Source organism: Cinclus cinclus, chromosome 2 (assembly GCF_963662255.1).
Source record: "Cinclus cinclus chromosome 2, bCinCin1.1, whole genome shotgun sequence".
In the NCBI taxonomy this organism is placed as follows: domain Eukaryota; kingdom Metazoa; phylum Chordata; class Aves; order Passeriformes; family Cinclidae; genus Cinclus; species Cinclus cinclus.
Window position 1 is genome coordinate 50,720,469 of NC_085047.1, and position 16,382 is coordinate 50,736,850.

General features: G+C 43.0%; 2 protein-coding genes across 2 annotated transcripts in view; one reads left to right on the forward strand and one right to left on the reverse strand.

The window, feature by feature from the left end:
• BRCA2 (BRCA2 DNA repair associated) overlaps positions 1-1,432 on the forward strand; it is a 33,669-nt gene extending 32,237 nt beyond the window's left edge. The window contains exon 26 of the mRNA XM_062514698.1: positions 866-1,432. Within this exon, the coding sequence (XP_062370682.1) occupies positions 866-1,432 (567 nt within the window). The remainder of the gene's footprint in view (positions 1-865) is intronic.
• Positions 1,433-1,578: 146 nt separating this feature from the next.
• Positions 1,579-12,871, reverse strand: N4BP2L1 (NEDD4 binding protein 2 like 1). The gene is made up of 5 exons (XM_062487639.1): positions 12,472-12,871; positions 6,141-6,265; positions 5,321-5,409; positions 4,758-4,834; positions 1,579-3,008 (listed from the first exon to the last, which is right to left on the reverse strand). Exons 1-5 carry the CDS (start codon positions 12,744-12,746, stop codon positions 2,804-2,806), a joined length of 771 nt encoding a protein of 256 aa, XP_062343623.1. The 5' UTR covers positions 12,747-12,871; the 3' UTR covers positions 1,579-2,803.
• Between the last annotated feature and the right edge of the window lie 3,511 nt (positions 12,872-16,382).

The window sequence follows — 16,382 nt, forward strand, 5'->3', positions numbered from 1 at the left end:
CACCTTTGTTGAAAGAATTTACTTCTTGGTCTTTTTCTAGATATTTCTAGGATTTAAAAGGAAAGAGGTATCACCTAGTAAATGTATTTTAGCATTCTTGACAAAAATTGATGGAAATAGTACTCAGGTTTCCCATGAAAGCTACTGGTGGTGAGTTGCTTCTGATGTGGAGTACTGAACACAGTCAGAACAAAAAATTTTCCTGCCATGAGTTGCAAGGGAGGTGGAAAGACCCTGGTGTGATAAGTTCCTGGGGACTAAGTTTAAGCTTATAAGGCATCCTCTTCCCTTTCAGAGGGAGGGCTAATGCTTAATTCTGAAGGTTTAGTTTATATATTTTATAGACTAACTAGTTTATATCTTTATAGTTTATTAAACACATTAATCATCTTTTAAAAAATGAGACATTAAGTGTATTCTCAAGCCTGTGTTTGAAAGATTCGCTATGCAGCATCTGTCTTGTGTGTATTGTTATCTTCAAATTTTTTGATCTATGTTCTATCCCGGGTTTTCTTCAGTTTTTTTTCTTCCTTTTTACTTATTTAACCAACCACATGTGGAGGACATAGACAAGGTAGTAGAAGACTTGTGGGTGCTTTGATTTCTTACCATATGGCATAATGAAATGCCAATACATTTTGTTTAGCTCTTAGAAACAAAATGTAAATGTACAGATAAACAGTGCTTTATCAATCATCAGCACTTGAAGGAATTATATCAGTCACTAGCAGGAGATACCAGACTAACCTTAAATGGGATATGAATGATCATGTAGTGTTTTTATATCGGGGGAGTCCCCTTTTTTGGAAGGCATTGAGGAAGTTCAAGACATTCTATTCAACATATAACTTCTCTTTTTACCCAGATCTCTTCTAGAATTGAAATGAAGCATCCAAGCCCTTTGTCAACTAGCACACCAAGCATGAAACTTGTCACACCAAGCATGAAACTTGTCACACCAGGGTCAGCAAAAACATCTTCACCTGCTACAGGTAATGAAGACTGTCTCAAAACCAGCAAAAAGAGAAAAGCTATGGACTTCCTCAGTTGCATACCTGCCCCTCCCCCTCTGACACCAATATGTTCAGTAATTTCTCCATCTGTTAAAAGAGCATTTCAGCCTCCACGAAGTTTGGGTTTACAGCACAGCAAGTCACCTAAAGAGACAGATCAGAATATTGGCCCTGTCACCCCTTGCAGAAAAGTGCGAGAAACTGTGCATCTTCCTGAGAATGATCTGGTTGCTGATGAAGAACTGGCAATGATTAATACACAAGCACTCGTGAATAATTTACCAGAAGAAAAGAAGATAGATTATGTAAATGAAAACAGCAATGCAACAGCTACTACTTTATCTGGCGATCTTTCATCCAGAAATAGTTCCAGGTCTACTGGGAAAACAAATAACTCATCTAAAGCAGTTCTGAAGTAGCTGAGGCTCTTCAGAAGAACCCAGAGGAACCTGAGGACTCATTACCACCCAACAGAATCTACAAAGACAAAAATCCCAAAAATGCTGCTAATGCACATGTACAGTATTGTATATATTTCAAAATCAAATTATTTTTACACTTTGTACATTAAAACTCGATTGTATTTAATAAAGTTCTATTACAAAGACTCATTAAATACCAATTCATTTGCAAAATAGTTTGAAGTTTAGTATGTAAACACTTCTCAAAAAGATAGATGTATTATACAATAGCATCAGCATGGCTGAGGGTTTGATGACATTTTGTAAGCCAGTGATTCTGTGTTCTTATATGACAGCAAGATCTTTGTTTCAGTCTAAAGCCATCAGTTTTGTTAACCTTCTGCAACATCAGAATAGGTGTTTGGCTGTCCAAAGTGGCACAGAGCATAATAAAAAGTTCTCTTTATTTTCACCAAAAACCACTTTCATTCCAAAATGTTGCTCTGCTATTCTGGCACAGGTATTGACTTGCATATAGCACTAAAAGAGCTTTAAAGAGCAGCTATGATTATTTGATTCAGAGCAAAAGGCAGTGCAGTTATTACTCAATAGTTCCTTGGTCTGTGTTTCTGCTTCAGCTGTTCAGAGCTGCTCCTGTTGCCCTGTTCCCACTTAAGAGTTAACAGGCACAAGCCTAACATTAACATTTATTTTTGTAGCCTCTCCATCTTGGGATCAGTGAGCTCCTATGTCTCGGAGAGATGAAGAGCAAAGTTTGCTTTGTTAAAATGTTTTGCTTTCCTGGCTGGAGAAGCTGTGTGTGAGGTAAGACAAGCATGAGTCCAGTCAGTGAAAAGGGAACAGCATCAGATCTTGCTACAATCTGTTGAGCTACTTTTGCCATCATTCACTTTGCCTCTGAAAGTTACAATAATGGTGTATGTAAGACAGTAGATACAAAAAGTTTATACAGTCAGATATAAAGCATAAAAATGGCAAGAAATGCCAATTGTGTGGGGAAAGAATTGGCCACAATAGCCTTAAGACAGAAATAAGTTAGGAATGTTTATTTCTAGCATCAGACTATGATGCAGAAAAAACACCAAAAAAATGGCACTGTGGTAGAGCTAGTGCATTTCAAACATGCCTGAATGGATTTTCCTGGAGGAAGAGGGATGAGAGGGAATACATTCGTGCTGGGTGCAGTGCTCTTACAGTAGTCCTGTAGAGCTGTGAGATCACAGTCCAATGCTATTTAAAAGTATGTAAGAAATAAAAGTAATTTAAAAATGTAGTAGAAAAGCACAAGAATAAAAAACAGTTTAGAAAAAAAGGTAAAACTAGAGCCTCTTGTACCCTGATAATTAAAACACCAAGGAATGCACATCTTCAGTTAAATGTCACATTTGTACGTGCTGTGCCAGGTCTCCTCCTTGGCAAGGCAGAAAGGTGGGTGCCATGAGCTGCTCCACTGTAGCTTCCTTCGTCCCTGCCTGGTTTTTCAGACCGGAGAACACTGTGGAAGGTAACATTGTGCTCGTATTGTTCTTTCATCCGCTGTATCTTTTCCCTGGGGACATGATGAATATTTCTTCTGCAGAGTCAACAGTAACAGAAAATACAAGTAATTAACTGTCTGCATATGAGAGGTTACCTTCAGTTTGCTGAAGTTCCTGATCGGTTCAGCATAATGGTTCGGGTCCCCACTGATCTCTCTCTGGCCTTTTCTTTCAAATTACTGTTCACTTCCACCTACTTCTTAGGAATATTATTGTGACTGCTGAAAAATATAACACCTTTATTTTTGGGAGGCAGACAGGACATAGGAAGTTGATGAAGGTCCAGGATAAGAGTTGTGTAGAAGACCTGTGTGGTATTTTATACCAATGTTGCTGTGTTTTAGCCCTAACAGCTGGTTGGCTTCAGTGAGCTTTTGTACAGCTGGAGATGCAGCAAGAGCTGCAGCCAGCCCAGACACTGATAGAGCAGCAAGGATAGAGGTCACAAACTGCTGTTGCTTTGGGAGCAAGTAGGGAAACACCACGCGTGATATGGCTCAGGCTCCAGGATAGACTCGTAAATGACAAATGTGAGAGCGAGTGGAACACAGTGCTCGAACATGCAGGGCTTTCTGGATAGCGCAGCCAGAGTAGCACCAGCCACGATCCCTCCACAACGTAGCAGGAATTGGCTTCCCAAAGACCACCAGGAATTTCTAAACCCTGAATGACTTTTGGGTTTGCCATTCAGTGCTATTAAGGTGCAGCTTGTGCCCTAGTGAGTCTATGCTAGTAAGCTTTACAATGCTGCTGTGAAAAGTCAGTGTGTGTCAAATATTTAATAAAACAAATGGCAAATTGCTGAGCAGCTCTGCCTACAAAGAATGCTCAGATTGTGCCTCTGCAGTGCTCCCCTACCAATGGCTGGTGCTGCTGAGGCCAGAGCTGGTTGATGACTCGGGCTGGTGATTCCCCCAGCCCTGAGCCATCATCTGCCACGTCCTGCCTCCCCCTGCAACCATGAGCACTCTTGGGCCTTGGTCCTCTGCCATTTGTGTCCATCACACACAGACAGGAGCAGCATTAATTTCTGACTAGAAAACAAATCCATCCATTGCAATGAAGCACCAATGCCTTGTTTTCTTGCACTAACAAGTTAGCATGTGTTATCTTCTGGATTTGGTAGCTGGGAGAGCACTGTCCCCTGTAACTCACTTCACATCGGGCTGGCTAAAGGCTAGGAAGTCAGCCTGCATGAATTTTTTCAGTGACTACAGCCCTTAACCCTGCAGTCACTGGTCAACATAACATTCTTAAAAGCCACATTCAGCTGCCTCTATGTGTGCAGAGTGGATACATTCTTTACATCCCATGTGTGTGTGTGTTTTAAGATCTTTAAAAAGACCCTCTAGAACCCCATTTCTTACCCACACTTGATGTACCATCCCTCCATGCTGCAGCAGGACAGCATCTGTTATGGTTAGATTATTAAGGACAAAAGTCTGAATATTGTCTGTAGTGCTCAGATTCAGGTTGGTGCCCAAAAAAAAGAGATGGTTGCTCAAAATACAGAATGAAAATCAGGGCTCCTGCCCCATCAAGCTTGCAGCACAAAAACATGCTTCAGGGCCTGTTGCTTTTTCTACTGCCTAACTCACTTGAAGCTCTTTCAGGGTGAATTCACTACAGACCAGATACTCAATAATGGAAATTTTCCACAACAATCCTTCTATTGTCATTTACCAGGCTACATTCTTCCTTAAATGAAGAGAAAGAAGGCTGACCTTAGAGCATGTCAAAAAAAACAATAAGCCATCTGCTCCAGCAAAGAAAAAACTATGTACCTTGTCAATTCTTGAACATTGAACTTCCAGGGTGTGTCTGGTTCTTGGAATGTAACTTGGTATCTATTTTCATGTGCCTAAAGGACACAAAGGTGACATTATGAAACTGCACTAAAAGAATTCCCACCTCTGCCAGATCTCCTGACAAGTGACACCAATACGTCTTCAAAGACTGTATGGTGTGTTTTTTACCAGTCATGAACTATAATTATAAATCATATCTTGATATATTTGTCAACAAATAGTTTGGGAACCGTGCAATTCATGTCACTACGGGGGAGGAGTACGATGCTCTCATCACCAAGAAGTAGCAGGGCAGGTTCAAAGGCCGTTAATCTTTTCAAGTCATTTTGCCTTCACTGAGTTATAAAGCTGACCAGCTAAACAACTACCCTGGCACCTCTGCCCCTGCTTCATCACAATATCCACCCTTAACTATAATTAGAGAACTACAGGAAAACTGAAGTAAATATTTTTAGCCATATAAAGAACCTTTTCAGTCAGCTCACCTTGTAAATGTCACAGCCGCAGATATAAAAGCAACAAATCAGAGTTTTCCTTACCATCATCACATACGGCTTCATTTCCCAAGCATGAATGTTGGTATTATCAATAATAACTGGGCTTTTCCCATTCTTCATTGCTTTGCGTGCTGCAATGTAACACATTAAGTAAAGCAAATATATATTAAATAACAGAGCCAGGCCTTACTAGCCCCAAAGTGTCCTTTCTTTGCCCACTATTCACATGCTTGGTTCCCCACCAGCTACCATCCAAAAGGGAGCTGAGGTCAGTGCCCAGCAGCACTCATGGAAGAGGTGGCGCAGCCTCTGGCTGATCTGAAGCTCTTACAGAACACACAACAGCCAAAAATTCCTGTCACTTGCAGGAAATCCCTGTTACATGATCTCAAAGTATGTTTGCCATCGCTACAAATTCCTTCAGAGCACATGGTACATTGAGTAGAGACCTGGGTTGTTTAATTCTCAAACTTAAACTCAGCCTGTAAGTTTTCTTCCTGTCTATCATTACATTCCCACCCCCTTCTAGGTCAGGGCAGACACCTAAGAATTTAGAGGCAAAGACCATGGTGCCTTTACTGCAGGGAGCAGCTGCTGGGCTGGTGTCTGAAGGGTATCAAGATTCAGTAGTTCCTCCTCTAAAATAATATTACCCAACCTCCAAAACGTTTTCATTTACAAATTTCCCTTTCATAAGTCAGAAGAAATCAAACCAGAAGTGGTAAATGCATGCTTTTTAGCCAACGCCCCACAAACTGCAGTGTATGACACCACTTTGAGATATTTTATTCTGGGGGCTAAGTTTAAAGATAGCCTGAAATGCAAAACTATTTTCAACAACCCCTGGATCGAGATCGCTCACCTCTTTTTTGGTTCCACTTGTGTGCATCCTCTAGGAAGTCAGGCTCAAAGCTGTAGACACCATTTTCAACAAAAAAGTCATCGGTGCTAAGGACTACAGCACCAGGGTGGTCACGTTTCAGTTCTCTGCAGGAAAAGAAAAAAATTAGTAGTACCTGGCAACACCCTTTAACAGAGATCATTTCATCATGAGCTATTTGAGTGCTCTGCAAATACACACAGTGCTTCATTTGAAAAATCCCTATCTAAAGGATCTGGAAGTACTGCAATCAGTAGATGGACACATAGGAAGAATGGAATGGAGGTTGAAGGTGTGGCCTTGATTTCTGTAATTCAGCAGAGAAATCTACACTGGACTACCAACATCCAAGTCTTTAATCTTATTAACATATTCAGCTCTCCTTCAGAGTTATCTGAGAAAGCAGAACTGTAAAGAGAACAGAAAAAAAAAAAAAAAAAAAAGGCCAGCAACCCAAACCTGCTTATTCAGGCATGGAAGTTGGTGTCAGAAGACAATGTGACGGTGGGAATTTTGCTACAGAGATTTCTGAAGATAACCAAAAGGAAGGATTTGTCATTTAGTAAAGATGGTGCAAAGAAGCATCAGTTTGGTTTGGGGGGCTTTTTTAGTTGTGAAGTAGGTAGCACTTTTTTTAAATTTTAATTTGCAAACAAGTATCTGAGTGATAAGTCAATATTTTCTATTATTTTATGCAATTTTGTCCCTGTTCCACTTAATCCTCCTCTTGTAGAGTTGTTTTTATATCTTCAGCTTTTAAACATATTTTATAAGAAAATCTGAGTTTATAAAAATTATTTTTCAAGACAAATTTGCAGATCCATAAAGCAGACTGCTTGGTGAGTGGCTCTGGGCAATCCCACTTCCCTTCACAGGGGTATGTGTCCCCCAGCAGTGCTCCTGCAGGCTGGGGATGCCATGGGGAGTGGATGCATATCCTGCTGGACACTGACCAACTGCCTCATAGGCAAGCACTGGCTCTTGGAGATGAAAAGAAGTGCTGCCTTGTATGTAGGTTTAAATATGAAGCATCCCTCTGCCAGGCCTTAGAGACCACAAAAAAAACCCCCAAACTTAATATATGATTGTGTTCCCATTTGTGCATAAGCCAGATTTTTTTGTGTCCATAAACAGAATTGTCCTTTTTTTTTTTTTTTAATCAGAAAAGAGTTGGGGGTGGAGGAATTATCTGCAAGAAGTCAGGGAGAGCCCATGGCATCATCCCTCTGTTTCATGTCTTCCTAGGACTTGGAATGTCTTGGGAAAAGAAAGAAAGGTCAATCAAGAAATCCTGTGTCTCTCAGACATGAATGCTGCTGCCCTGTTGTCTCACACCACACATGGTCTCCAGCCCCCGTGACTCATTTCAGCTTTCCTAATTAAATGCTTCTCCTTCCATCCCCACAAGCTGCAAAACAACAATTTCTCAGTTTCTTATATATGTGGGCAAGAGCAGGTAAAAGGTGTCTCCAGGTTATCAGCAGAACAGGCACACAGACAGAACAACATTGATTCTGTCATCCAGCTCTGTTCCAACCATTTACTTACCAGTTGTACCCTAATCTTCCTGCAAGCAGCAGCTCTTCACCAGGACTGCAGGGTGCATTTAGCTGAATAAAGGTCAGCTTCTGACTTTGCTCTGTCTCCACTGTAACTTCTACCATCTGCTGATTAATTAATATTATTTTGTGGTAGGGTCCACCCCAGCGAGCAGTGACTCGGTGCTGATGGAGCCATGACTGGGCTGTACCCCCTGTATATCATTCAGCACCTACCTGTCCTTGTCTTCCAGCCCCAAAGGGATGGTTTATTCACAGAATTACTGCTGGGCAAAGTGATTTAAGAAAATCATGTTTTAAACTGTTAGCAAACAGTAAAATTTTCTTGCTTTAATTCTGTCCTCAGGCAGAAAATTCTTATGATGAAAATGAGAGCAACACCTAATGCTTACCTGGTTACTGCTGTGGATAACCTGGTACATTCACTATGATTCAGCACTTCACCTTTCTCACTGCTTTATTCATTGCAATTTCTTCTCTAAAAAATTGCTTGCTGAAATATGTGTCATTCTTTTAGCTACTAATAGGCACATAAAATTGTGCATATGAATAAAATACCTCAATACATTTCTTTTCTTGTTCAGTATTTCTTTATAAAATGTTCTTAACCAGGAAAAGCTTTAACATCCATTTTCTTAGCACATAGCTTACTGTATTTTCAACACTAAGAGCTTTGATATTAACCCTTAAGCAATCTAAACTGTAGGTGAATAGCTGTAAGCTAGGTCTCTAGTCCTCACATCAACAATTGAAGTAGATAAAACTTGTATTTCAAAGCAAGAAAAACATGAGACAAAATGGGCTGAGAGCCATGAAATACTGTCACAGTTGCTATATTCATATGAAATGAGCTCCTGTTAACAGCAACATAGGAAAATATTAAGTGGGAAAAAGATGGCTTACCTTCTGTTTATTTTGCTGGTTTCAACTTTTTAGCAAAACAACCAAACTGTGGCTAAAACTGTGCTGTTTTCTGTAATCTCTTCAGTATTGCCCACAAAGCTGACAAAACTCCTATTTCTTCTCTCCCTTATCATTCCAAAGGGCACCAAGAACCCTTTTGTGTGATCTTTAGGAAATGAGCCTTTCACAATCTTCACAGGACCTCAGGTTGATTTAGAAGAAAGGTCCTGCATAATCCCATCAGGCTCTTAATCACTGTAATCCATTAAAATGCCTGTATTTTAGAAAAATACACACCAGCTATGCAAAATGGGAGGGCTTGTGACCATGGTTATTTATGAATAAATCTTGAACTGCCCTGTAAAAAGAAAACTACCCACTGCTGGCAGGTCAGTAAGGAGGAAAAGAAAAATGCAATCTCTTTGCAAGACCAAAGGATACATAGCATCTATGTTTGCATTTTTTTCAAGAGACAGTGAACTGGAAGAACTGCATTGTGACAGGCAGCATCCATGAAAAGTTCAGTAATTATTTGCTTTGGACACATAATTGCACATTGGTACATCTCTTAGTGGATATGGTACTTCCTCCACCTTGTAGAGGGGTGAGGAGAAAAGGGTTTGAGGATATTTGTTTTCAGCAAACATCCCCCATTCTCTTCTTACTTTTTTATTCTTTGTAGTTGCTGAAACAGCAGTAAACCTTTCTTTAGCAAAGGATAGAGCATCATGCACTTTGTATCCATATGTTATCACACTTTTCCATCAGAAAACTTGAAAATAAATTGATTTCAGATAGCAGATTGGAAAAAAAAACATTTTCAGTGCTCAGAAGGCCATAGAATGGTATATAAGAGACCAGCATATGTATGTACTGTCACCACATGCAACTACTTGCTCTGGCCTCTCTTCCCAACAGTTAAGTGTTTCGTGGCATTTAAAAGGTATCTAAAACCATTCTGTTTCAGCAGGAAAGCAGGATGGTGAGATCTGGAGCACATGCCCAGCACTTTGCCACTGTCTATTGTGTTTGAACAACTCCTGGTGCCCTGAGGACTTTGTCTGGCTGCCAGGTGCTGCTGGCAGAACACAGCCATGCCTTTGTGTCTCTTTGAGGGGGTCCAAACGCGGCTCTGTTTCATAAAGCACCAGGCTTGTGTGGTATTCGATCAAAGCACTCAGGAGACTCACCTAAAGTGATTTCATGCAAAAATAAATGTTTACAGTGCAATGCTGCCTGAGGCAGGAGCTGCAGAGCTGAAGTCCATGAACTCAGAGCTGCAGTTCTGCAGCGGGGTCAGGTGCTGGTAATGCTAGGAACAGCTGGCCCAGGACCAAAGGTGCTGAAATAAACCAGGCAAAAACAGCAGAGAGAACTGGAGAAGACACAGATTGTGCCAAGCAGTGATGCCGCAGTGCCAGTGCACTTTTGCATTCCAAAAACCAGACCTGAACTGATGCATGCCAATGTAGGGCTGCTCTGAGCTGAGAGCAACCAGGATGAGGAAATAATTTTAACAAAAATGTCATAACCAAAGCTCACAAAGCTGTATCCAAACTCTGCTGAGTGACACTGAAAGGTCGGGGAAACAAGCCATGGATCCAAGTTTTTTCTTAGGACTGTGTGAGGAATGGAAAAGGGGCCTTTTGACTGGAGTTTTCATTGGGTGGCTATATCACCAGTGATAACATTCATGGTTTGAGACTCATGAGCCTTGTAAAGATGTAGAGGTTGTGACAGAAATACTGCCTGATACGCACAATGAATGAATGTAGACGTGTGTGAAAGCACCAGAAGAAAGAACAGATCAAAGGCTGCAACAATGGTGGCCACCAACAACCAAGGTCGTTAACAGCAATAAAACTGGGACAGGTGCTGTTTACACCCCCCTAGGCCAGCACTCAGCTGAGGCCCAGCACTGGTGACCTGCAACAGGAAAAACCGTGCTCTGAGAGCTGGAGGATGGCCACTAGGCTACATCAGCCTCCTTCCCCATGTTCCAAGAGGGGCAGAGGATGAAGACACCTAAAATGGGAAAATGCATATAATGGGGGAAAAAACCTACCAAAGATTTATAGAGCACCAAATAAGCAGAATTCACAAGCAAAAAAATGGCAGTATAGGAGCTGCTGGCTGGAGATGGCACAGCAGACCTGGTCAAAACCCACTCTGTTACCACCAGCTGAGGCAACCCAGCAGAAAAAGCAAGGATGGGACAGCTGGGTCCTTGTCTGCTCTGATTTCAGGCAGACCACCTGTGCATATGCATCTTGACACTTGCAAATATTAAGTTGTGATATTGTGACTGAATAAAACCCGAGAAAATAAAATTGTATTTATAAAATAAGTTTACAGAGTGCTTTTGCAAATAAACATCCACCTTGCTCCTGAAGTGGGATCTTGCACTGAGATCTATTGCAGTCATTTTTTTTCAAGCTTTCCCTTGTGCAGCACATAGCGTTTACCAATACAAAAAGGTATGCAGTGTGAGAACAGCAGAAGAATTTTCTTGGTATAGTCCTTCACAGTCTGGACAGGGTTAAGGAAAGGTACTAAATGCTGCCTTGTGATCTGCGTGCTGATGAACAGCTAAACACAATGATACAAATAATAGGGATTAGAAACAGTAAGATGCTCCAATGTTCATCTCACATTGGACTACTACAACAATACTTACAACTGATTTTGTAAATATATCATTAACAATTAACCTTGTGTTTTGACCTAAATAGTACAGGCAAGTACAGTTACTTGCACTGCCTGAGAAGATGCCCACAAACCCTTACATTCTTACTGTGCTACGAGAAGACCCAAGTCCCCCTGAAGGAGCAGGCCCACACTTACACAGCCTCTTAAGGGAGAGGTGTGTATTTTGGGTGTGAGCAAAACACAGCATTTGCCAATTCATAAAAGAACTTCGTTTGCCAAAGTGCAGTGAGGCAGAAGGCCCAGTGGGACAGGGGAGTGCTGCCTTGAGGAGAGGAAACTGGAGACGAACCCAGGGCATCACACAGCTTTGTGCTACCACCTCTCACAGCAGAGCCCTTCCTGTGGCAGCCCATGATCCCAGCATAGGTTCCTCAGCCCAGCAGAGTAAGAAGACAGAGAACATTCCTCTTTTGATAGAGAGTGGGTGGCACTGGAAATTGCATGATACCAGACTGTGAGATTTTGTGATCACAAACTATGGCTGCACAGTCATACCGACTGCGGTGCTTGTTTCCCAGCACTCCCCACTGTGTTTACACCACCTATTTACAATCAGCTGTTGGAGAGTCGAGTGGTCTCCTCTGCTCATTTTATACACTGCACAAGCTCTGACCAGGATTGCAGGACATTACGAAAACAGAAGTCCGAGTTGCCAATTTTCAGCCAGAGAGAGGAAGTGTTCTACCGTGTTCATGATTAAACACAGGAAAACCCGCAAAACACCAGAAAAAAAAACCCAACCAAACCAATCAGCCAAAAAAAAAAAAAAAAAAAAAAAAAGAAGAAGAAAAAAGAGAACCATCACCAATCTGACACATTTAGGAAAAGGAACAAGTACTGCCTTTGTCGGGGAGATCGGTCCATCGCACCAGAAGCATCCCCGTAGGTATCGCTCGCTCGGAACAGGAGCTCGCACAGCCCCACGGGCAGAACACCCGGACACGGCTACAGGTGCCCGGGACAGCGCAGCCTGGAGCCGGGGGAATTCCGGGCAGCTGCGATCAGCCAAGGCTCCCTCGAGGCTCTCGCTTCCCCCCCGAACCACAGCCCAGCCCAGCCCGCTGCGGGTCTGGAGCGACTGCCGGGCGGGCACATGGACTCCCGAAGGACTGCCCCGGAGCCGGGGGCCGGGACAGGCTTACCTGGCCAGGGTGCTCTTGCCGGCGCCCGGCAGCCCCCGCAGCAGCACCAGCCTGCCGCCGGCCCGGGATGGGGGTCCCAGGCTCAGCCCCCCCAGGGCCTGGAGCAGCCGCTCCTCCCCGCCCGCCGGGCCGGGCCCGGAGGGGCGCGGGGTCGGGGCCGGCCCGGGATGGGGGACCCGGGGGAGCCGCTCCGCAGCCCGGCTCCGGCTCCGGCCCCTGCCCCGGGTCCCTCGGCCGCCGCGGGCGGGGCCGGGAGGGAACGCTCGTCCCTCCATGTCCCGAGCGGCCGAGACTTTGCCCCGCCAAAGCGAAAGCTGCCGGCAGCAGAGGCACGGGCAGGGACGGGAGGCTGTGGCTGCACAGCCAAAGCGCTCAGCTACGGCACTCGCTGCAGACCCGGAACTTTGGCTCGAGATACCATCTCCAGTTAGTTAAAGTCAGGATTATGCCCCAAATTCTCAAAGGCAGGAAAACGCAAGGCAGCACTGATAGCGTTCCAGTCACATGTGCTGCTTCTGTATTGCGAAGTACAGGGCAGGCTCGAAAGGGAATGAATCATCAGAGCCCGAAAGAGAAGTGGAGCTGGTTTCAGGACGCCAGGTATGCACGGAGACTTCTTCGCCGCCCGTCCCTTCCCTAGCAACGAGCTCTCGGAATCCTCTTCAACCACAGAAGCGACAAGGATACCAAGGGGATGGAGCTAAACAACCGCCCAGCGTGGAACAAATGACTTTTTTCCCCCCCACACATATTATCATAAGAGAAAGTAAAGGAAGTTTTTAAAGATTTCTGTCCTCTAAAGTAAACCTGATTTCCATTAACTTGATCACCAAAGAAATAACAGTTTTCAGTAAACCAAAAAATATTTGGAGTGGTATCACACCCACCCTCTCAGATCTACACACAGCATCATTCCCAGCTTGGTTAGGAGCCAACCCCAGGTATGCCCGAAGTGCACACCACCACCAAACCTCAATGCTGGAGCTTAAGGTTCTGAGGTTCCAAACAGTGCTAAACAAAGTGTTCACACCCAGGGAAAAAGCTTAGCTTCCATGGGGAGATGGCACACCAATGCTAACTGAAGCAAATGGGGAAAATGTGGCAGGAAAGAAGAGACATAAAAATTGAAATCCATAGATACTGGAGAGTGGAGTTAAAGTAAACTTAAACTGGCAACACTACTAAGAGATGAAACATGACTTGCCTCTACAAGAGTACTGTGAGGTTTTGAAAACTGTTTTTATTTCGAGCACTCTGGAAGGCCAGGATTCAGCAACAGAAAATAGAGCCATTCAGATTTCCCTCTCAATAAATAGGAGTAAGAAGACAGTATTAATCCTTGAGTGACATTTTCCTGAATTCAAACTAACTTGTCTGCTACCACTAGTACAGACACAGAAGTCTGAAGCTGTGGTTATGGTGGATATGAACTCCCATCCTCCTCCCCTTTACATTTTGTATAATCTACTGGTGGGAGAGCAGGACATTTCCAGCTGAGGAAGACACACATGTACATGGGAGATGCATTCAAACAGTGCAGCCATAAAAATTTCGCCAGTGGTACAACATTAATTTAGAAATACATACATTGTTAACTGCTTTCATATAGATGCAGTATTTAAGGGGAGACACATCAGCAAATTCGACCATGGTGGAGCTTCAGTACGAGTTCCGTCAAGTCCTGGCTCCTCAGCTGATGTACAAACACACATGCAGGGAAAGCTGAGGAAGAGGAGATGAAAGAATATTCTGGATCTGCAAGCTGCACAAGTGGGAATATTATTTCTGACAAGTAGACACAACCAAGTTTCCTGCTTCTCCTCAATCTTTTCTCATACTTTTATTGTTAAGTGAGGTGACATTTGTCTTTCCTGCCACTCCCTTTCCCTACAAGGAAGTGTCCAGCCTTATGCATGCCTCATAATTGACAGACGTTGCTCTTTATAATTATCATTTGTCTATCTCTACATGCAAAAATATTTCCAACACCACTAACAGAAACATCAAATCACTGGTTACCACTGCTAGTTATACATCTTCTCAGTCTACCACAAACCATACACACCCTTCCTCCAGCACATTTGAATCAGTTCTATAATGAAATGTTCTTGTTTCTGTAGTCCCAAATTCCCAAATGAGTCCAGCTGAAGGGAAACATAAAATATGGTTTCAGGAAAAAAGAAGTTGTGCACCCCTGGATGAGTAAATAGAAACAAGGGATGAAGATTTTTACCATTTGAGATTATAAAAGGACTGGGTGAAATTATGAGTGAGTGTGAAGGCAGAAGGAGGCTAAGACACATAAGAAACACCATTCCCTGCAGGTGAGCATCACTGCCTGCTTCTGTGGCAATATCCTGGATCCTGATACAGGTGAATTAAACACCACAGCCTGAAGCTCACTGCCCCTAGTGACAGATGCCTCTGGTCTCCACTCTCAATCTCTTTATACCACACTTGAGGATCTACTGAGAAAGTGAAAATCCCAAATGGCTTCAGAAAATACCTTTTGCCATACACAAAGTTATCTCAATTTTGATCATTATTACATGGACAGGGAGGTTGACATCAGGCAGCAGTGCTGGGGGAGGTGGCCAAAGATGTACACCAAAAAATCTACAGTGGTTTCGTTCTTCCAGGTCATCCCTCACATTTAAAATCCTTGGTGGCCAGCCGAAGTCCTTCCATGGTGGAATCAAAGCGAGAAGTTTCTGAAATTAAAAAAAAAAAAAAAAAAAAAAAAAGTCTACTGAAGTTCCACAACAGCATGGGCAGCAAAAAGACCTAACTGATAATCCAGCCCTCAGAGTGAGAAGAGTCTGTCCAACGTTTTTTACATTTTCTAATACACACATGTTGATCATTTCTTTAAAAAGTCAAAAAGAATGGAGAGGAAGCAGTCAATGGAAAACAAAGGGGGGGGAAAAAAGAATGCAAAGAGAGGTGAAAAGGAAGATAAGAACTTGGATGTCAAAACTAGAGGCATATAAGTACTTTACCACATCAAAGTTGAAAAATAAGGAGAAGAATAACACAGTGGATTTTTTTTCCCCCTACATGTCCTAAACCCAATATAAGTAACAGCTGTTCAACCAACACCACCATAGTACAGCTACTTATTTTATCTTTTTGTTACAATGTGAATTGTTTCCCCTGTTACATGCACTCAGGACTTTCATGTTACAGAGTTTGTGCAAGGCACCTGCACAAGCCAATTGTTGCTCTTTCCTGAGAGCTCCAGAAACATCGCTGTGGGCAGCTCTTAGTCCCCCAGGTAACTAGTCTCCTGCTTAAGTGATTTTTTTTTTGAGCCAGGTTTTCCTGGGAAGCACCATAAAAGGCAGGTGAGGCTTTTTGGTCACAATTCTGTGCACGTTTTCGTGCTTCATTTTGTTTATTAGTGATTAAATGTCAAAGGACATTTAGATAAGTTTTGTCACTATTATTTGTGTATCAAAGTAGCAGCTAGAGATTTGACCATGGGATGATGTTTTCTGTGGCAATATTGGAAAACTGCTTTAGTCTGCTTTGTATCCTTCAGATTAATTTTTTTCATTTTAGCCAAAAAACAGTCCTGCCTGTCCCAGCTATGTCCTAATTTTTTGCCCATGTCCTGCTGATCTCATGGGCTCTAGGACAATTGGTTTCATTTCCTTAGTCCAGACCAAAGAGTTTTTGGATGTCTTAATGCATTAGATGTTAGAGCTTGTTGGGGGTTGGTTCTCTCCCTTTTCCCTCTATGGAATTTTCCCCATTGTCATGCTAAGATACCTGTTGACTGTGCCCTGGTGACAAGGGGGGGGAGAGAGAGGAGGGAAACCCCGCGAGATTCAAACAGCCAGAAGAGGAAGCGGAAGGCTGGGCCTCGGCCCATTTCCCCGCGGAGTTCGGACGAGAAGGACGATCGCCGC

Coding starts and splice junctions, on each gene's coding strand:
- N4BP2L1 (XM_062487639.1), bottom strand. CDS start 12,746: ATGGAGGGACGAGCGTTCCCTCCCGGCCCCGCCCGCGGCGGCCGAGGG. Junction 6,266..12,471: donor GGCAAGAGCACCCTGGCCAG/GTAAGCCTGTCC, acceptor CTTTTCCTGCAG/AGAACTGAAACGTGACCACC. Junction 4,835..5,320: donor TGAAGCCGTATGTGATGATG/GTAAGGAAAACT, acceptor TGTGTCCTTTAG/GCACATGAAAATAGATACCA.